A 22,713-nucleotide genomic window follows, 5' to 3' on the forward strand; every position below is an offset into this window, starting at 1 on the left:
CTTGTTTCTTGTAGAGAAACTGTGTCATTTTCAACTTCCCTATTATTTTTTCTCATTTTTCTATTTCTTCACTAGTTCTACGTTCCAGCTCTCTATAAAACTAAGTGGTGCTTAGTGTTCTAGAATTTCTTCATTTTATTGAAAGACAGATTTTGATAGATTTCTACACGGAGCTGTTGAAAAATCTAACAACACCAGTTTGGTAGGAATTTTACAACATTTTATCCATTTAAACCAATATCCAATCTGAAATATTTTAATTTCTTTATTGACCATTAGCACCGTCCTTTGAGGTGGAACTATGCATTGCTTCTATGATCTTACTGTACACTTTCAAGTAAACTTGGGCGTTGTATATGAAATCAAGGTGACCCCATCCGGGTAACTCTGATTGGGACTGCACTGTTGGTAGATTCTTTACCAGTCTTTGGAAGTCCTGCAAAAGCCACATATAATCTACAGTTGTAGAAAACAATATTCTATTTAGAAATTACCGTCAATGAAGTGAAAAACTCTTTGCTACCAGAATACAAGATGAACGGAACAGTCACCTTCGACAAGTCGTACTCCGTCGGTTTGGCCTGTTTATAACGTTTCATGTTGGTTAAAAAGTTTTTGTAATCGAACTGCTGAAATTTCCCTACAAATGTATGGGCGATAATTGAAAACAACCCAAAACCATCTTAGCTTCAAGCTCCACTTACTCGTTTGAATCAATTGCCCGTAGTGAACGAGCTGTTTCGTGGAAATTCCTGACAGTGCATTGTCGAGAAGCCCCGGCAGCAACAGTCTGGCTTGTTCCGAGGAATATCCGAACATTTCCACCAGCAGATCGTTGCAAACTGTACGCGTGGGTGCATTGCCAGAACAAATTATGTTTCCTACGAATTGGAGAGCGTTCTCCGTCGGCGTGAGCTCAAATATTTTCAACGAACTGAGCGTCATCTTAGGGAAATTGGATCCGGTTTCAAAGGCGCGTTACACTGGAAATTCGAACTAAATCTTACCCAAAGCTGGTCGTTGAACATGGCGAGGTTCTTCACGATTTCGTTATTGCCATTGCCGAGATAGGCAACGGGAGCCATTCCGGTAGCAATGGAAATTTTCCGATTGTATTTGGGTTTCTCCGAAAGCAGTGCCAGCAACGCCGTAACGCCTTGATTGTGGCCTACGTAGAACAATTGGCGCTGATTCGTTTGGCGCAAAATGTAGTCAATCATGGCAGGCAAATCTCCGACGCCGATTTCATGCCAGCTGTAAAGAGCAGAAAGTTACTGAACTGAGAATAAATTGGGTTTTCTAGATAGATTTTTTAACAAGTAGAAAAACAAGTATAGAAGTTCCTCCACAATCATGGTTCATGCCTAACTATTAGTCACATCGGTCTCCTTTTAAGCCTTGAATTCAAAGTAGCTGTTTACCGAAAAAGAATCGAACAATTAAGAAGTTTTATTACCCTGCACCCACATATATAGATACCTATTCGGACGACAAAGTTTAATTATTTCTGCATTTAATTTCGCATTATTAAATCCAAATGATCGCACGTGCCTCACTATCCTTACTCCTTCCCAAGAAGATGGAATTAGCCTACGTGCGCTTGATAGCGCGCAGAGATGCCACGGCAGAACGAAATAAATAGGAATAAATTAATTATCATCTGCTGGACGCCAAGTAGGACCGCCCGGAAAGCGTTAAAACGAACGGGGATCCAGACCGTGTCTCGGGTGGACGCTTCACTCCGCTCTGGGGTGGAAATTATCGCCTCTCTTCCAATTGCATACCATAATTAGGGGTAATTAACTTGGCCATTTTTACCCCGATTATCTCGATGGTTCACGGTGCAAGTGGAAACGTTTGAAAACGTGAAATAAATCGCATCTCCTGCTATCTGCCACCAAACGAACCGCGTAAATTTCGGTGAAATATGTTCTTGATTATATTACATGGGTCAGAAAATACAGCAGTAAAGAATCGAATATTGTACAGATTCTTTTTGAATATGTTGCTGTAGACAGGTAGGTATATAATCACGAGATATATTGATTAAAGTATTCATTCAAGGGTATTCAATTACAGACAGATTTTTCAAACATTATGACCTGTTTATTTGTTTTCCCTAATTTCTGCTCATCCGTTTTCTTCAAGGCAGCCTCAGCCTTTAGCAATCTTATCCACAAACTTAATTCCTTTTGATTCGAAAGAACAGATTTTATCGTAATTTCTGGAGATATTTTTTAATAAAAATTACCACCCCATTAAGGATAATCCTCATGAAATCCAAAACAAAATGCACCTTTTATCTTCCTTTATTTATGTGAATTTTTAAATTTTAAGTTCTTCACTCCCACTCGCGTTTTCAAGGGCACCCCATTCAAAACGGGAGCCACGCACAACTGTCATTTTTATTATTCCAGCTTTGCTGCGTTGCAGCATGCGTGGAATAATAAAAATGACAGTTGTGCGTGGTTCCTGTTTTGAAGGGGTGCCCTTAAGAACTCGAGTGCAATTAGTTTTGGATCGCGTGAGGAATGTCCTTAATTCCCCCAATATAATTATAAAATGAGATAAAATCGTTCAAATCGGTCTACAAACAGCTGAAATCTTGTTGCTGCATTTTTTATAAAGCGCACACACACATACATACATACATGTGCTCAGTTGTCGAGTTGACTTGATTGGTATATTTGACATGGGTCTCCGAGCCTCAGATCTTCTTCACCATCTTTGCAGAGTTGCTGTATGGCATTCTTGCAACACGCCCTGCCCATCGTACCCTTCGGGCTTAAGTTACCTTCTGGATGCTGGGTTCGTCGTAAGCTGGGTGAGCTCGTGGTTCATCCTTCGCCATCACACACCGTCTTCTTGCAAAAGATGATCCTAAGCATGGTTCGTCTCTCTAATACAGCGAGTGCTTGAAAGTCCTCCTCGAGCATGGTACAAGTTTCATGTCCAAAGAAGACTACCGGTCTTATACGCATTTTGTACATGACACATTTGGTGCGAGTGTGAATCTTTTTTGACCGCAGTTTTTTCTGGAGCCCGTAGTAGGTTTGACTTTCACAAATGATTATTATTATTATTTATTCAAACTAAGGCCGAAGTGGCCTGTGCGTTATATAAGAGTCTTCTCCATTCGGCTTGGTCCATGGCTACACGTCGCCAACTACGCAGTCTACGGAGGGTCCGCAAGTCATCTTCCACCTGATCGATCCACCTTGCCCGCTGCGCACCTCGCCTTCTTGTGCCCGTCGGATCGTTGTCGAGAACCATTTTCACCGGGTTACTGTCCGACATTCTGGCTACGTGCCCGGCCCACCGCAGTCGTCCGATTTTCGCGGTGTGAACGATGGATGGTTCTCCCAACAGCTGATGCAACTCATGGTTCATTCGCCTCCTCCACGTACCGTCCGCCATCTGCACCCCACCATAGATGGTACGCAGCACTTTCCTTTCGAAAACTCCAAGTGCGCGTTGGTCCTCCACGAGCATCGTCCAGGTCTCGTGTCCGTAGAGGACTACCGGTCTAATGAGCGTTTTGTAGATTGTCAGTTTGGTACGGCGGCGAACTCTATTTGATCGGAGCGTCTTGCGGAGTCCAAAGTATGTACGATTTCCAGCCACTATGCGTCTCCGAATTTCTCTGCTGGTATCATTTTCGGCAGTCACCAGTGAGCCCAAGTACACAAATTCTTCTACCACCTCGATTTCGTCACCACCGATGCAAACTCGCGGTGGGTGGCTCACATTGTCTTCTCTTGAACCTCTTCCTATCATGTACTTCGTCTTCGACGTGTTGATGACTAGTCCGATCCGCTTGGCTTCCCTCTTCAATCTGATGTAGGCTTCCTCCATCTTCTCAAAGTTACGTACCATAATATCAATGTCGTCGGCGAAGCCAAATAGCTGGACGGACTTATTGAAAATTGTCCCACACCTGTTAATCCCTGCTCTTCGTATTACCCCTTCCAAAGCGATGTTGAATAGCAGACACGAAAGACCATCACCTTGCCGTAACCCTCTGCGGATTTCGAAGGGACTCGAGAATGCCCCTGAAACACGAACTACGCACATCACCCGATCCATCGTCGCTTTGGTCAACCGTGTCAGTTTATCCGGAAATCCGTATTCGTGCATTAGCTGCCATAGCTGGTCCCGATCGATTGTATCATATGCGGCTTTGAAGTCGATGAATAGATGATGTGTGGGCACGTTGTATTCGTGGCATTTCTGCAGTACTTGGCGAATGGCGAACACCTGGTCCGTGATGGAGCGTTCGCCCATAAAACCCGCCTGGTACTGCCCCACGAACTCCCTTGCAATTGGTGTTAGTCGACGGCATAAAATTTGGGAGAGTACCTTGTAGGCGGCGTTCAGCAATGTGATTGCGCGGTAGTTGCTACAATCCAGCTTATCGCCCTTTTTGTAGATGGGACACACGACACCTTCCATCCACTCCTGCGGCAGAACCTCATCCTCCCAAACCTTGGTAATCACCCAATGCAGCGCTCTAGCCAGTGCTTCACCACCGTGTTTAAACAGCTCTCCTGGTAGTTGGTCAACTCCAGGGCTTTGTTGTTTTTCAGCCGGCCGATCTCCTCCTGGATTTCCTGGAGATTCGGAGCCGGAAGTCGCATGTCCTGCGCGCGTGCTCCTAGGTTCATTACCATACCGCCACCGTCGTCTGCCATATCGCCATTCAGGTGCTCTTCGTAGTGCTGCCGCCACCTTTGGATCACCTCACGCTCGTTCGTAAGAAGGTTCCCGTCTATGTCCTTACACATATCGGGCTGTGGAACGTGGCCCTTACGTGAACGGTTCAACTTCTCATAGAACTTTCGTGCGTTATTAGCGCGGTACAGTTCCTCCGTCTCTTCACGGTCTCGATCTTCCTGCTGGCGCTTTTTCCTCCGGAAAATCGAGTTTTGTCTGTTCCGCGCCCGTTTGTATCGTGCCTCGTTCGCCCTCGTGCGGTGTTGCAGCAATCTCGCCCATGCTGCATTCTTCTCCTCAACTAACTGCTCACATTCCGTCATACCAGTCGTTTCTCTGATCCGGAGCCACCGTGCCTAGTGCAGCGGTTGCGGTGCTTCCAATGGCGGATCGAATATCTCTCCAGCCATCTTCAAGAGATGCTGCGCCTAGCTGCTCTTCCGTTGGGAGTGCCACTTCCAGCTGCTGCGCGTAGTCTTGGGCTAGTCTACCGTCTTGTAGCCGCCCAATGTTAAGCCGCGGCGGACGACTCCGACGCGTGTTGATCACCGTCGAGAGTTTTGAGCGCAGACATACTGCGACGAGGTAGTGGTCGGATTCAATATTCGCACTGCGGTAAGTGCGTACGTTCGTGATGTCGGAGAAGAATTTACCGTCGATTAGAACGTGGTCGATTTGGTTTTCCGTTACTTGATTAGGTGATTTCCATGTGGCCTTGTGGATATTCTTGCGGGGGATGAAAGTGCTTCGGACTACCATTCCGCGGGAGGCAGCAAAGTTTATGCATCGTTGGCCGTTGTCGTTCGATACGGTATACAGACTATCCGGTCCGATGACCGGTCTATACATTTCCTCCCTTCCTACCTGAGCGTTCATGTCACCGATGACGATTTTGACGTCCCGCAGTGGGCATCCATCGTATGTCTGCTCCAGCTGCGCATAGAACGCTTCTTTTTCGTCGTCGGATCTCCCTCGTGTGGGCAGTGCACGTTGATGATGCTATAGTTGAAGAAACGGCCTTTTATCCTCAGCTTGCACATCCTTGCGTTGATTGGCTGCCACCCAATCACGCGTTGGCGCATCTTTCCCAGCACTATGAAGCCGGTTCCCAGCTCGTTGGTGGTGCCACAGCTTTGGTAGAAGGTAGCCGCTCGATGCCCGCTTTTCCACACTTTCTGTCCTGTCCAGCAGATTTCCTGCAGCGCTACGACATCAAAGTTGCGGGGATGTAGTTCATCGTAGATTATCCTATCGCAACCTGCGAAGCCTAGCGACTTGCAGTTCCATGTTCCAAGCTTCCAATCGTGATCCTTAATTCGTCGCCTAGGTCGTTGCCGATTGTATCGAGTCGTATTATCTTCTATGTCGTTCGTAATGGTTGTTTTCTGAAGCGGCTTATTGGGCCTGCGCAAACCTCTTGTCTCGTCGGAGGGCCGTCGTGTCAGGTTTGTTTAGTGTCCCACCTAACAGCAGGACATGAGCTTGTACGCTTTGAGCGGCACTTGGTCGCTTCGGTGGAGCCTACTTGCGGATACATGCAGCGTTTTATAGAGGTTTAACAGGGCCCACTGTCAAACCCCACCACATCCTAGGCAGGCGCCACAACTCGCAGATGGCCTGGGGAGGGATCGTCAAGCCCTTGGACATAGTCCCTGCTGCCCCCCAGAGCATCAAGACATCAAATAGAACCGAATAAGAGGGCGGCCCATCTAAAAAATTGAAAAAAGTTTTTCCCATACTAATTTGAGCCACCCTAATGCATATATTTGTTGAAAACCACAGATCATGCATAATTTTCCATGAGAAATCCTGTATAATAGTTGTAACATTGTTCCGACGAAATTGTATAGCAAATTTATTTAATATTACAGAATATTTTAAACGAAATTTTCTTCAAGCAAAACAAACAAACTATTTGGATTCAAACAATTAGTCGTCGTTGCCATCGACTACCACTGATTCAAATTCATCGCAAGGTAGATTAAAAATGGGGGAATCTCTGAAATGTCAAACTTGGGTACCGAGGGACCAAATGCAGTACTAGAAGTGGTCCCTCGAAAGAGCTCTACAGTGACGTCTTAATTAGTCTTTGGTATCACAGAACGCACTTTCACTTTTTTTTTGTGTAATAGAATACAAACACATATATATATATTTTTTTTATGAGTGTCACTTTTACTTTTGCAAAATTGTATTTTTTCCTGAGTGTACCAGTGATGAATGACGTTCAGCGCACGCACACTAATGTTCGTGATGTGTTTACCTTACCTTTTTTTCACAACCTCAAACCGACACATTTGGATGTGATAATCTCAACACAACTCTTTTTTTTTCACCAAAACAAACGCGGTTTTAATTTTTTTTTCTCGCGAAAGACCGAGCTCATTTAATTGGAAGCGTCACATTTGTCACAACAAACCGACTTGGCCAATGTCGTGTTCGGAGGAGACGGCCTCACCCGAATCAGCCGTCTCCAGCTGCTGCTCGATCCGCAGCAGCTCGGAAGCATTACTTCTTCCCGCGAAATACATCACAAAACTGAAGCTGACTCCGCTCATCTGTCACTCACACATCTGGCACTCGTGTCCAATGTATATGCCCTCTTATTCTGTTTATATTTATATTATCAATACCCGTCTCAATCCCTACAATGCCCAAAGAACAAAACTATTAAATAAACTCATTATTTCAATTAATTATGTCTAAATAATTATAAAAACTGTATAAAAACGTTATTAAAATAAGGTAAGGGACAACTAAAACGATATTGAATGATTTATCAATAAAATGAGGGTGCCCATAACCGAACCAGTAAGGGTGCCCACAACCGAATTTCGCAGCGTTTTTGGAACGTGAAGAAAAAAAGGTTCGCGCTAAAATTTTGATGGCAATCGTCACTGAGCCTCATAATAGATTAAACTTACTGTATAAATACGCATTAGAACTCACTTCAATTTATGACACTTTGAAAGAGGCCAAAAAAAAACTTTCGTGTTGTTTTTCTTGTACAAAAAACTATTTGTTTCTAGTTCAAAGTAGAGATGCCCATCCAGTTTAATATTGAGCACAAAACATCATGCTATTATAGCAAACAAATGACAGTTGTCAGCATGACAGCATCTCTTATATGTCAAAAGATACATAGGAATGCCCATAACCGAACGGTGCCCACAACCGAACCTCCTCTCCTACTGTTGATATTACCCCGCTGATCAAAGTTCCCCCGGATTACGGTACCTCGAAATTTCAAAAAAAATTGCTCTGAAACTCTGAAGAAATTTCTTCGAAAACGTGAAGGATTTCCAACGGAAATTCTGAAAAAAAATTCCAATTTTCAAATTTTCGATCGAAAAATACAAAGAATTTCCCTCGAATATTCAAAAGAATTTTCTGTCGAAATGCAAAAAAAAAATCTCTCAAAAATGTCATGGAATTGCGCTCATATCAATATATCATAAATATCAAATCAAGAATCGCCTCCGGAAATTACAAAAAATCCACGGAAATCGCGAAGAATTGTTCTAAGAAAAGCTAAGAAACTCCCCTCGAATAATTTCTCCAAAAACACTCCAAGGAATTTTCCTTGCCTGTTCCGCATAATTTCCCCCAGAAATTCTGAAAAGTTTCCTTCGCAAATTCCTAAGATTTTTCTTTGAACTATCAGAAGAATTTCCCTCGAAAATTCCAAAGAATATCCTACAGAAAATGCGAAAATGCTCCGTTCTTAGAATCCAGTAGTTCAGTACAATTCGATTCGAAAATTGTAAATATACGAGAAAGGCAAAAATGTTGGGAAACTGTAGAACACAGAGTGTGTTCTATTATAATGCTTTCCAGAAGTCTGTGCACAAACTAAGAAGAATTGCAAAGAAGTAGTACCTATACGTTAAAATGCGATAGAGTTCTAATGAGCAATACCTGAAGTCCCAGAAAGCCGCATCCTTCGGAGTGTGATGCAGGCTCTTTCTCGAGAAACGCGTCCCTCGAGCATTTCCCATCCAAACATCGAACCCCGCATCGGCCAGTACAAATGCCAACCCACTTTCCGGTCCGGTTACGACGAAATCGGCCGCAGTCGAGAATATTCCATGCATGAGCAGAACGACACCTCGGCAGCCCCCACCATTATCCAGAATGTTCGAAGAAACGGATCCCAACGTGTCATTCGAGGAGTCCAAATCCTCCTCAAAAGCCGGATCCGGAATTCGGTGCAGTTTGAGGATATAACCATCCTTGGTTGTGACCACATGAATTTCGGCAGGATATTCTGCCGCTTCTATTGCGTCTATCTGGAATTGGAAATAATGTTGTTATAAAGTTGCATTAAGCATTGAAAATTTCCTAAAACAAGTGCTCCTCCAGCTCCAATAACTCGATAGTCTAATCCCTGTTAGCCATTAGCTAATTTACCACTAAATCTCTTTCGTAGCTGGCAAATCGTTGCCTCCCATTAGTTAACCCAAAGTTCTTGATCCCCATCGAAGAACCATTATTTGAGCTCTTCCTGCTGGTGACGATTGTGCCATTCCGTTCGCCAGCAGTGACATCGATGGCTTCGGCCCGGATAAAGGTCGGTATTACAATTAAAACTAATTGCAGAATAACTTCCATCGCACATGGACTGCAAATTTCCAAACGTATATAGGTCCTGATGGCAACTCTTTGGTGGTGCCGTCGGTTCCTCAGTGTGATGATTTTCAATGGAGTACGGCGTGTTGCGTGGCACAATTCAACAGTCCAGCCCAGCAGCTGCAGACACCGAATACTGGAATCGCACAAAATTAGCCACTGCCGAATGGATGGGTTAAGGGTAGTTGACTTCACACATTCTACATTGGTGTAGCAAGTATTTGTCATGATTGCAGATCCTAAAAGATTCTAAAATTGAGTTTTGGACACATTTCCTATGATTTTTCTATGACAATTGATAGTTTATTGACCCAAAAAAACAGAAAATAGAGAGGTAAGTTTTTAAAGCATTTGTATCGCCTTCATTCATTCTATCAAAAGTACATCATCATTATATCAGAAATCCGTTCAACATGTTTTCTATTAAAAATTGATCAGATCGGATTCCGGGCTTAACAGTTATGGTAAAAAAAATTGTTGTGGTGCGTTAGGAGAGATCTAACGAGTTTTTGGATCGCATTAATTTATTCATTTGTTACCCTTCTTACATCCTAAGAAGGGTATAAAGATCGCTTGAAAAACCGACTTTTTATCCGAGGCTCGGAGACCCAAGTCGTATATACCAATCAACTCAGCTCGACGAACTGAGCACATGTATGTATGTGTGTGTGTGTGTGTGTGTGTGCGTATGTGTGTGCGTTACAAAAATGTCACATCAAGATCTCAGCCGTCCGTGGACCGATTTGCACGATTTTAACACTAAACGAAAGCTATGACTTTGTCATTGTACAAGTTCATTTTTGCAATCGGACATTTGGTTCCAGAGATATGTGAGAAATACGAACATGAAGTGTATTTTCAGAAAACTAACAAAATAATGTCACATGAATATCTCAGCCGTCTGTAAACCAATTTGCATGATTTTATCTTTAAACGAAAGCTATGACTTTGCCTGCCATTGAACCCATTGTATTTTGTTTTGCAATTAAACATTGGGTTCCGGAGATATCTCTGAAATACGAACATAAAGCATTAGACGTATCAACTTCACACATTGGTAAAATATGTCCCATCAAGATCTCAGTCGTCCTTGGACCGATTTGTGCGATTTTATCTTTAAACGAAAGCTATGTTTTGTCATTGGACCCATTCATTTTTTTCTGCAATTGGAAATTCGGTTTCAGAGATATCTGTGAAATACGAATATGAGACATATTTTCAGACTACTAATGAAGAATTGTCACACCAATATCTCAGCCGTCTATGACCCGATTTGAACTCTTTTGGGCTTAAACAGAAGCTGTAATATTGCCATTTAAGGCGGCAAATCAAATCTGCAGTCTCTTTGTATTTTTTCAAAATTGTTAAATTTCCAGAAATATCCTTTTTTTATTTTGAAATCGATAAAAGCATGATAATATCAGTTATTTGTTATTCAATTGAAGGTCATATGCATAGAAATTGTAATATGCACTGGGCACACACAACCATTCAAAAGTGTAAGAAGGGTTGCGTTCACTGTAGGTGGATTAAGTCGGGTTTTTTTTCAATTACTGAAGATCTTATTATCGAAAAACTATAAACGCACAAAAAAGAATTTTGTTCCTTATTCGAGTTAAAATAAATTTCCCACTCGAGGGAAACAAAGACCCTCAATTAGGATTAAGCACACATATTAAGTAGCCCCATCTAGCTACGTCAATTCAGAATCACCAATTCAACTCCATAGACGAAGTGTAGTGGCCACTCGTTGTATAGTGTCATAATCTGGAATATTGTTCCGCTGCTGCTTTTTGCCATCATCAGTACTCAGTAGTTGCCAGATAGACGTCGCCGGTCGTCATGATAGTCATTTGTTTCCAGTTCGTAAGCACATTAATTAGTCCCATCCGTATTGTTCCCACAGCTGATGCCAGTAACTCTCGGTTCATGTAGCATGGTGTTACAGCATTTTGGCAATTAAACTTTGGAGGCGATTAAAACCGAGATCGGCGAACTTTGGTTACGATGTAATAGTTTACTTGTTTGTTCACCTGGCCAATCAAATTTTATTGTTTCATAGCTTTGCGAAATTTTATGGCAGATATTGAACTCATATGATAAAAATCTCTTTATGCTGCGCCCCTACTCTCGACGACTTTCAATACATGATTGGTTTCTGTAGATTGAAATGCGATTTAGCAATAATTCCAATTCAATCTAGACGAACACGCCAAGTATGACATATTCAAACTACATAATGTGACCAAACGCTGCATTTTTTAACTTCGTTTTACAAATTTATAACAATTTATACAGCCTTACAAATATTTTTTCAAGTTTTTTTGGACCAAAATTTATGCGAAATGCACTTTTTAGGATCCATTTGCAAGCCAGTGACGCAACCCAGATAGGCGTCCCGCGTTTCGCAGGACGCTTTCTGGTCACATTAAAACTACAGGATAAGGAATTGCTATCAAAAGCACTCGGATAGACCGGCACGAAGCACGGTTTCGCTGTCCGGACTCCACGACATGGATGAGGACTCGGCGGACTCGACGACGAGAAAGAAGCGTTCTTCGCACAGCTGGAGCAGACATACGACGTATGCCCACTGCAGGACGTCAAAATCGTCATCGGCGACATGAACGCCCAGGTAGGCCGGAAGGAAATGTATAGACCGGTCATCGAACCGGATAGTCTGCACACCGTATCGAATGACAACGGCCAACGATGCATAAACTTCGCAGCCTCCCGCGGAATGGTAGTCCGAAGTAAAGACACTATATACAAAGACGGGAAGTCTGATCCCCGAACAAATAAATCACCAGGCAACTCTGCGTACGCAACACTGCTGGTGCTAGATATACTTTCCACATTGGTGTATACAAATTTCATAATTCAAAATTATTTGATTTGTATCGTGTTCAACCACCCAATAAAAAGCCATAATTCACTATAAACATGTTTAATTGATTTTCAACCACATACGAACACTTTTTTACCTAAATTCATGAAAAATATTCAAAAAATAATACAAACATATTTATTCGTGCTGGTTCAAATGAACGCTTGCCAAATGTTGCGCGCGATATTTTGGAATGACAGGTATCTTGCTCGATTGGAATGACACTGACAGTAAATTTGGAATTCCAATTGGAACATTTCCCGCCTTTGTTTATAGTGTCTTTAGTCCGAAGCACCTATTTTCCCCGCAAAAATATCCACAAGGCCACATGGAGATCACCTAACCAATCTAATCGTTCTAATCGACGGAAAATTCTCGCTTAACTTTTCAAAAGGACCTATGTAACATTTTTTTCATGAATTAATTTGAATAGCGGAGTCAACAGAACAACATGAGAGCTATTAATTGCGCTATTCAAATTAATTCATGAAAATATGTTACTTAGGTCCTTTTGAAAAGTTAAGCGAGAATTCTTCTCCGATATTACGAACGCCCACACTTACAGCAGTGCAAATATTGAATCCGACCACTACCTCGTTGCAGTATGTCTGCGCTCAAAACTCTCGACGGTGTACAACACGCGTCGAAGTCGGACTGCGGACCGCGGCTTTACATTGGGCGGCTACAAGACGGTAGACTAGCCCAAGAATACGGCAGCTGGAAGTGGCGCTCCCAACGGAAGAGCAGCTATTCGCAGCGTCTCTTGAAGATTCGATCCGCCATTGGAAGCACCGCAACCGCTGCACTAGGCACGGTGCCCCCTGTGTGGCCCTGAATGGCCAGAGCGAAGTTATGACGGCGACTCCCCGTGGATGCGTGTGCACGCCGCGGAGGTCTGACTGGAATAGGGCAAAATCATGGCTTGCTGCTCGCCGATTGACACGCTGATGTGTGAATCTATTATAACACGGTAAAGGCATTTTACTCAAACCCCACATCTCCCTTCTTCTCTCATTAAAAAACGCAAAATAAAATCTTCTAGCATAGGATGCAATGCTTGTTTTTCTCCTGGGTTATTTAAATGCGCAAAAGCGCGAACATCGGTTGCAATTGAGCAACCGGTTAACTCCATTGAAAACTGCACACCAGAATAAACTTGACTCAACATCATGGTTTTAATACAGGCCTGCCCAACCTTTTCACGCCACGGGCCAATTTTTAAAATTCACACTTGCTGGCGGGCCAGAAAATATTCGGAAAAAAACTTTTTTTTAATTTTCAAAATTATCTAAAAAAAACTAAACTCGATCGTTGCATGAGGAATCTATTTGAAGCATTTCAGGTAAATTATTCAAATCGGTAAACTGTGTTGATAAAATGGGAAATTCGTTACTTTACCAGCATATTTGCATGAACTGTTTTCAACGGGATGAGAGAAATGTACCAGATTTCTGCAACCCACTGTGCCAAAGTGCTTCATGTTCTCTTCATTGAGATGTTTGGCGATATCTGCTAGAAAAGCGAAGCCAAGGATCATTCAGCTCGAGTATTGGTTTTCCTTTATCTTGTAAAAATAGTTCCATTTCCTTTTGAAAAAAAATCTCCCAAGCATAGTACCAAGGCGTAGTTAATGAACTTCGCAATAATACAGGAAGTTTTTGTATTCATCATTTCCATCAACATCATTTATAATTGGTGATGGTTGATATCCCTAACATTGATACAGTTGATTGTCTTCATAACAAACGTCATTACTTGAGGAATATTGATCGTTTTCGCATATCGATTCTATTGGTGAACTAGTCGACCCGGCAGACGTTGTCCTGCATAGTAGGCGAAAATGCCCATACGAAATTTCCATACGAATCGTAATTGTAGTATTTCACGAATTACTCAACCTTACTCGTTACTTTTCGCATGAGGAAATATCATATAAACCCGTCGGAAACGATAACGAACATATCTGCTGAAGTAATGAAGAAAATCCATCTAGCCGTTTTCGAGTTATGCGGATACGAACACAGACCATTTCATTTTTATTATATAGACTAGTCGACCCGGCAGACGTTGTCCTGCATAGTAGGCGAAAATGCGCCAATACAAAGTTTCCATACGATTCTTAATTTTAGTTTTTCACGATTTCTTCAACCTTACTCGTGAATTTTGCATGAGGAAATATCATATAAACCCGTCGGAAACGATAACGAACATATTTGCTGAAGGGATGAAGAAAATCCATCCAGCCGTTTTCGAGTTATGCGGATACGAACACAGACCATTTCATTTTTATATATAAGATATGCAGTATGGCAGGAAATACCGCCATATCTTTGTGATTGCTTTTCCATGCTTAGAATTGCCACAACGCCATTGTTATTTCCTGTCATTGATTGCTGGTGCTGCATCAATCGTAAGGTCACTTAGGTTTTCCAAGAAGCAAAATTGTTCCTTCGCACAGGTCTTATCAGCCCTCAAGGTTTCCCGTTAGTTGTTCCCTGCGTAGGGTGCGAAGCTGCCAATTTCTTTGTCATTCGAAAATGACTATCAATTCCTCTTATGAACACAGACAATTTTGCCACGTTTCTTTTTATCTTTATTAGAGAAGCTTGCAGCCCCGGGCTGTCTCATCTCTATGCCACATTTTACACGTCAGTATTTCCATCGTTTGCGAGAGAATTTCACGTAACGTAGCTTTCAAATCTTCTGCGGAAACTTTTACTCTTCACCGTGTTCCGCGCAAACTAATGTTTCTGAAGGAGGCTATTTCCTTGAGACTTACGTTGGTGTAAACCAGAACCTAAATGTTTTTCTTAACAAGCTCTCGGTCCTGGAAAATTTTTATCCGTTTTGCCAAGATCCTACTAACAGCAAAACTGGCCCGTACTTCATTTTCTGACTTTGTATTTTCTTGAGTGAAGAGAGTTTTTGTTTCTATAATCCATTGTACCAATAATTTAAATCAAGGAATGTAAATTTAAATTGATTGAGCGCCCTACCTTTGAAGTTCTACCAAATTTTGTTTCGTACCTGAGCCTTCTCAAGTATCATATTTCATGGAATGCTTGGATTCAGATTTTATTCTTTGAATATTGCAAAACTTTCTGAACAAATTGAGCAAACCGGTCTTCCTTTTTTCAACGTGAACGTAAACTACTCATGCCAATCATTATTGGAAACGTTTCAAGATTTGATTAAAAACTTACGTATTAAATAATGAATAATAAAAAAGAGCTTCCCGAGCCAGCTAGAAAAACTGGCGGGCCGAATCTGAGTTTAATTTTCTTACGCGCTGCGGGCCACAAAAAATGGAGCCGAGGGCCGCATCCGGCCCGCGGGCCGTACGTTGGGCAGCCCTGTTTTAATACCAGAACAATGATTCAGAGTGTGGGTTCCCAAACTGTAGGCCGCGAAAGATAAAACGTGATTCATACTTTCGTTGGATCATTAGAGAGCAACAAATTTACGAAGCCTTCTTTTGTTTGTCAAATACAATGACAATTTCTTCCAAAAAGCATTCCAAATTTTACCCAAATACAATCCAAAACTAAGCGGCGTTGAACTTCATTATCAATAAGATTTAAGAACAACCTAATAATGATAAGAAAATTCATGCTAATCCAAATTCAATCCAAATCAAATCCAATGCTAATCCAATCCAAGCCTAATTTAAATCCAAACTCAATCCAAATCCAATTCAAATCCAATCCTAATCCAAATCCAATTCAAATCCATTCCAAATCCGTACATTTAATCCAACTTTCAGTTTCGCGTACAGTACACCATCAACCATTTGTCATCAACTAGTATTGCTAGCCAATAACTCCAAACTAATCTTACGCATAATGAATTCGAACTTCCGAATAGCTTTGTAAAATCCGGCAACCTTATTAATTTTTCAAATTCAAAGATATTTGCTCCTACAGGTAATTCCGCTATGGCTACTAAGTCAGTATATTCCAAGATAAATTTCTAGATAATATATTTGGCTTTCCGAACAGCTTCGAACAGCTTCGAACAGTACAGCATTGAATATTTCTCCATTTCTCTCAGATTTCGTTATATAATAGCTCGACTGGTAATCTCATGTCCGTTGCCAAGTGGCTTCATGTAATCTAAATTTGTTTTAATCAAAATCAATGCTCGCAGGACTTTGAAATTTTCTAGATCGTAAACCATTTTCCGTTGGTCTTCCATACTCACCTTGTAGTTTCATAAACTACAATACATTTTTTTCGGCCAACTTTTATAGTTTTCAAAACCACAAACCCCTTTCCCCTGATCTTCCAGACGCGCATTGTAATTTTGCAAACCACAAACCAATTTCTTACGGTCTTCCAGGCGAGGCTTTAATATTCTTCAAACCACAAACCATTTTTCCAGCGATCTTTCAGACGGGCCACCCACAAATTTCCGACGACGCGTCTTGTGATTTAGCAAACCACAAACCATTTTCCGACGGTCTTCGAGACGCGTCTTGTGATTTAGCAAACTACAAACCATTTCCGACCGTCTTCGAGACGCATCTTGTGGTTTAGCAAACCACAAACCATTTTGCGACGGTCTTCGAGACGCGTCTTGTGATTTGGCGAACCACAAACCATTTTCCGACGGTCTTTGATACGCGTCTTGTGATTTTGCAAACCACAAACCATTTTCCGACGGTCTTCGAGACGCGCCTTGTGATTTTACAAACTGAAATATATCACTCGTCACAATTTAAACACTTGAATTCAACTCACCTCATGCAATCAGCAACAGGATCCAAAAAATCGACTGGCAGGATCGCCAAAATGTGTGGCCCTAAATGGCCGGAACGAAGTTATGGCCGGCTGAAGAACAACAAAGCCCCTGGAGTTGACCAACTACAACAAGTTGACAAGTTGAAAAAAAACTGATTCGGAAAGGTGGCCCCCCACCGAAGGGGTTTGATAAAACGCTTTGTTCTCGCTCATTTCATGTTGGGGACCATATTTTTATCGCACACCTGTGCAAAATAAGCTGAAATGCATCATCAGAACCGGTGTCCCCGCAATTGGGGCTTATTCTTGGGCTTATTAAAAGAAATTTATCATGGGTTGTGGCCCCCAAATCAGTTCATTATCGTAACAGCTAACGAAAAACGTCTCTCAGGGTATGCTATATGCCTACCGAGAGTGTATACTTACTTGATACTTGATGGGCTACAGCTCTTCCGGGTTCTCTATTAAATATTATCTTCGCTTGACGTTCTTCCGGCATACGAACAACGTGTCCAGCCCTTTATACACCTGGTAGAACTCGTGATTCATGGGACGCCGCCATATACCGTTCTCCTGTTTACCGCCGAATATTGTCCGCAGCACTGTACGCTCAAACACTCCGAAAGCTCTCCGATCAGCCTCCTTCAACGTCCATGATTCATAGCCGTATAAAGCCACCGGAAGAATCAGAGTAGTATCCAGCACCAACACCACTAATGAACACACGTTGATTGCCAGCGACCATGTACTTCGGTTTGCTGGTATTGATCGTAAGTCCAATCCTCGCTGTCTCCCACTTAAAAGGCACAAAAGCCTCTTCCACGGCACGGCGATCAATCCCGACAATATCAATATCGTCCGCAAATCCCAGGAGCATATGCGATCTTGTGATAATGGTACCGCTTCTTTGCACATCAGCTCTCATAATCGCTCCCTTGAGCGCTATATTGAACAGTAGATTCGAGAGTGCATCACCCTGTTTTAATCCATCTAAGGTAACAAATGAAGTCGATATTTCATTCGCAACTCTTACATTTGATTTCGATCCGTCCAACGTTATACGAATCAGCCGTATCAGCTTCGCCGGAAAACCATGTTCTAGCATAATTTGGAATAACTCATTCCGTTTCACTGAATCGTACGCCGCCTTGAAATCAATAAACACATGATGTGTCTGCAAGTTGTACTCCCGGAATTTATCAAGGATTTGTCTCAGGGTAAACATTTGATCCGTCGTTGATCGGCCCTCGCGAAAACCTGCTTGGTATTCGCGAACGAAGGACTCTTCAAGCGGTTTCAATCTGTTGAACAGAATACAGGACATACTTTTGTACGCCGAATTAAGTTGCCCTTTCTTGAAGAGAGGGCAAATGAGGCCGTCCAACCAGCTAGCAGGCATTTCCTCGTCTTCCCATATTTTCGACATAATATGGTGCAGAACTTCATAAAGCTGCTCACTGCCATGTTTGAAAATTTCAGCCGGGAGCTGGTCCTTCCCCTCAGCCTTATTGTTTTTCAGCTCTTTAACAGCTTTTTTAGCCTCATCTAGTGTAGGCGACTCCACAGATCGTCCATCGTCGCTAATATTTATTCGGTTCACCGATGCATCGTCAATTCCACTATTCAACAAAGTCTCGAAGTGTTGCTTCCACATGGCAGCCAGTTCGGTTTTATCTGTCAGCAAATTCCCTTGTTGGTTGCTGCACATGACGGGAGATGGCGCTGTATTTCTCCGCACGCCATTGACAGACTCATAAAACCTCCGCATATCGTTCTGCTCCACTTTTTCCTGCGCCTCGCTAATAACTTGTTCTTCGTACTCTTTTTTCTTCCTGCGGTGGGTTTGTTTTTCGGTTGCTCTTGCTTCCTTGTACCGATCTCTATTCGATCGGGTATCCGACACCAACATCCGGCTTCTGGTAACGTTCTTCTCGTCTGTCACTTTCTGACACTCCACATCGAACCAACCCGTCTTGGGTTGCCTCTGTGCAGTGTCTACCACTTCTCGTGTTGTTGTGTTCATCGCTCCATGGATCGACTTCCATAGATCGTTGATGTTGTCGGTAACGTTAATTGCATTTATCCGTTCGTCGAGCTTCTGGCGGTACTCAGCCGATACTCCTTCCGCCGACAATCGCTGGATATTGTAACGCATCGTTCGCTTTGATCTTTCGTTCGATACAGTTGACAATGTGATCGAATTTTACTGACAACGAAGTAGTGATCAGAGTCAATGCTCGGATCTCTGAATGTCCGCACATCGATAACATCCGAGAAATGGCACCCATCCACCAGAACATGAGCTATCTGGTTGCAAGTTTCACCATTTGGGTGTCTCCGGATGTTCTTTCGTGAAAAGTAGGTGCTACTGATGGCCATCCCTCTGGCAGCAGCGAAATTTACTAGCCGTAGGCCGTTGTCATTGGTAGCGGAGTGAAGACTCTCCCTACCAATTATAGGACGGAAAAAGTCCTCTCCGATAACAATTTTCACGTCATGCTTTGGGCACTCTCCATAGGCTTTATCAAGATAGTCATAAAACGTGTTCTTCACGTCGTCGGATTTATTGTTTGTCGGTGCGTAAACGTTGATTAGGCTGTAATTGAAGAATTTGCCCCGTATCCTCAACACACAGATGTGGTGAATCGATCGAGGTGACAAGCCTCGCTAACGACCACCATCCATTCTCCGCAACAATACTTAAGAGACTGATTCCTTTTTCTTTTCGTCGCTAAGCTCAGGTCAATCTCATCTCCTCTAAGTAACTTCGTATAGGATCCGATTTGATCCGACAGAGGCTGAAATATTTCGTTTCATTATTATCATTATCACTTTTGTTTACTATCATCTGTCAATGACTAGATGCCAATGATTTATTCAAAATACACGTATAACCAAAACAAATCAAAATACTATCAGTTTAACTCTACGTCAGAGTTCATCTGCGCAAATAGCAAGAATATAATGAAAGCAAAGAATAACAAGTTCCAACACCAATCATATATACCACATCTTTCCCTTTCTCTACTCTTCATTCACAATCTTTAATTTTTCCTCAAAAATCTATATATCCACTTCCAATACAATACAAATCAAATCCCAAATCTAAATAATTGAAATCTAATCCGAATACTATTCCAAACTAAAATTGAATCCAATTCAAATCCAAACCAAATCTAATCCAAATCCAATTCAAATTCAATAAAAATCTAATTCAAAGCAAATCCAAATTCAATCCAAAATGAATCAAAATCCAAATCAAATGCAATCCAAATTTAATTCAAATCCAATACAAACTCAATCTAATCCAAATCCATTTCATATTTTCCAGACTCAATCCAAATCCAATCCCAATATAATTCAAATCAAATCCAAAATCAATCCCAATTACAATCAAATTCAACATAAATTCAATCCAACTCTAATCAAGTTCCAATCGAAACTCAATCTAAAGCCAATCCCAATATTATTCAAATCCAATCCATATATAATCCAAATCCACTCCATATCATCCAAATTTTATCCAAGTCCAATTCAAATTCAATCCTAATCCATTTGAAATAAAATCCAAATATAATTCAACTTCAATCCAAACTCAATCTTAATCCAATCCCATATGAGGTGAACCGGCCTAAGGCCGAAAACCTCGTTAATACAGACAATAATAATTTAAATCTAATCCAATCCAATCAAATTCAAATTCATTCCGAATCCAAATTCAATCCAAATGTAATCAAAATTCAATTCAAACGCAATCCAAATTTAATCCAACTCCAATCCATACTCAATCTAAATCCAATCCCAATTTAATCCAAATATAATCAAACTCTATTCCAAATCGAAATCAAATACAATCAAAATCAAATTCAAATACAAATGCAATTCAAATCCAATTCAATTAAAATGAAATCCACATTTAATCCAAATCCAATCCATTTTTTTTAAATTCAATCCAAATGCAATCAAAATCCAATTCAAGTGTAATTCAAATTTAATCCAACTCCAACTCAAATCTAATCCAAATTTATTTCAAATCTAAGTTCAATTGAAATGCAATCAAAATCCAATCCAGATCCAACTTAACTGAAATTCAGATCAAAACATTAAATATATATCTTATTTCTTTAAACTATCATGCAGACTTGCCACGCTCCGTACGAGTAATATGATCACTATGTCAGTACAATCAATTTCTTTCTAGTTTTCGAGCACCTATCCTTTTGTCAAGCACTTCTTACCTTCCGCTCTGCAGAATATTTTTATCGATGGTTTTTTTTTTTTAACTTTTTGTTCTTCCGGCTCCTCGTTCCTTCTGTCGGAGAGCCTACCGTATGTTTTTTTTTAATCACCTTACTTCTATTTTCTAAAGCCATATTATTCTTTTTTTTTTAATCGACAATTTTTTCAATTCCTTCTGCTTCTATTTTTTTTAGCATTATAGTCCTTCGGCCTACTCATCCGCCCTTCCGTCGGAGAGCCTACCGTAAGATTCGTTTTTTTTCTCAATTCACATTGCTTCTATTTTTTTAAAGCTTTCTTTTTTATTCCAATTCATGCTACTTCTTTTTTTTTAAGCATTATTATCCTTCGGCGTACTCATCCGCCCTTCCGTCGGATAGCCTACCGTTAGAATTTGCTTCCATTTTTTCAGTTCATCGTGCCTCGTTTTTTTTTCATTATAAACTTCCTGCCTACTTCTCCGCCCTTCCGTCGGAAAGCATGCTATAAATTCTTTTTTATTCGTCCTGCTTCCATTTTTTTAAAGCACGTTTTTTTTTGCCTTTTTTGCCATATAACATTTATCGATTTATCTTCTTTTTGGTCAATCACTCTTATTCTTCTTTTTTTACATAAATTTTTTTCACTCAACATAAATCTTATTTTTCATGTCAGTTCATTCCGCAGCATTTTTTTTTAGCATTCCGAGCTCTCCAATTTCTTCTTTTGAGATCTTACCATACACCAACAAACACAAAAAAAACACTACATTACAAACAAGCTTTGCCTTTTTAGCTGGGAGCAAATACTACGCCATTGTGGTGAATCGATCGAGGTGACAAGCCTCGCTAACGACCACCATCCATTCTCCGCAACAATACTTAAGAGACTGATTCCTTTTTCTTTTCGACGCTAGGCTCAGGTCGATCTCATCTGCTCAAAGTAACTTCGTAGGATCCGATTTGATCCGACTGAGGCCGAAATATTTCGTTTCATTATTATCATTATCACTTTTGTTTACTATCATCTGTCAATGACTAGATGCCAATGATTTATTCAAAATACACGTATAACCAAAACAAATCAAAATACTATCAGTTTAATCAGGGTGTCTACTCATCTGTAAAAACAAAATTCCCTGATTTTTCCAGGTTTTTTCCAGGTGTTTTACATTAATTTCCAGGCAAAAACAAACGTGCCATATATAGATTTTAGCAGCAAAAGATCAATTCAAAAAAGTAAATATTGCGAAAAGTATTATTTTAAAGAATATTTTAGTGGCTTCACAAAACAATGTTGTAAATTACTTAAGAAATTCCTCCAGGAATTCCTTCGCAAGTTCACCCAGAAATTGCTTAAGCCATTCAATCAAAATTCCTTCAGGAATCGCATAGGAAATTCCTCCAGGTATTCCATTAAAAATTTCTCCATCAATTCCATCGGAAAATCCTCCGGATTTAATTTGAAAATTTCTTTGCTTAAACTTTAGAAAACATCTAAAAGAATTGTTTTGGAAATTCCTTTAGA

The 22,713-nt window shown here is 41.1% G+C and overlaps 1 protein-coding gene across 1 annotated transcript; it reads right to left on the reverse strand.

The window, feature by feature from the left end:
* Positions 1–228: 228 nt before the first annotated feature.
* Positions 229–9,570, reverse strand: LOC134222613 (lipase 3-like). The gene is made up of 6 exons (XM_062701777.1): positions 9,124–9,570; positions 8,632–9,002; positions 1,008–1,254; positions 705–945; positions 495–640; positions 229–436 (listed from the first exon to the last, which is right to left on the reverse strand). The coding sequence occupies exons 1-6, from the start codon at positions 9,568–9,570 to the stop codon at positions 266–268; spliced, it is 1,623 nt and encodes a 540-aa protein (XP_062557761.1). The 3' UTR covers positions 229–265.
* Positions 9,571–22,713: the final 13,143 nt, after the last annotated feature.

This window comes from Armigeres subalbatus, chromosome 3 (genome assembly GCF_024139115.2).
Source record: "Armigeres subalbatus isolate Guangzhou_Male chromosome 3, GZ_Asu_2, whole genome shotgun sequence".
Lineage (NCBI taxonomy): Eukaryota > Metazoa > Arthropoda > Insecta > Diptera > Culicidae > Armigeres > Armigeres subalbatus.

What these genes read in the sequence shown, in the direction of transcription:
- LOC134222613 (XM_062701777.1), bottom strand. Translation starts at nt 9,570, where the DNA reads ATGACAAATACTTGCTACACCAATGTAGAATGTGTGAAGTCAACTACC. An exon ending in GCTACGAAAGAGATTTAGTG is followed by an intron (nt 9,003 to 9,123) that starts GTAAATTAGCTA and finishes TTCCAATTCCAG; the next exon opens with ATAGACGCAATAGAAGCGGC. An exon ending in CGGGCAATTGATTCAAACGA is followed by an intron (nt 641 to 704) that starts GTAAGTGGAGCT and finishes ATACATTTGTAG; the next exon opens with GGAAATTTCAGCAGTTCGAT.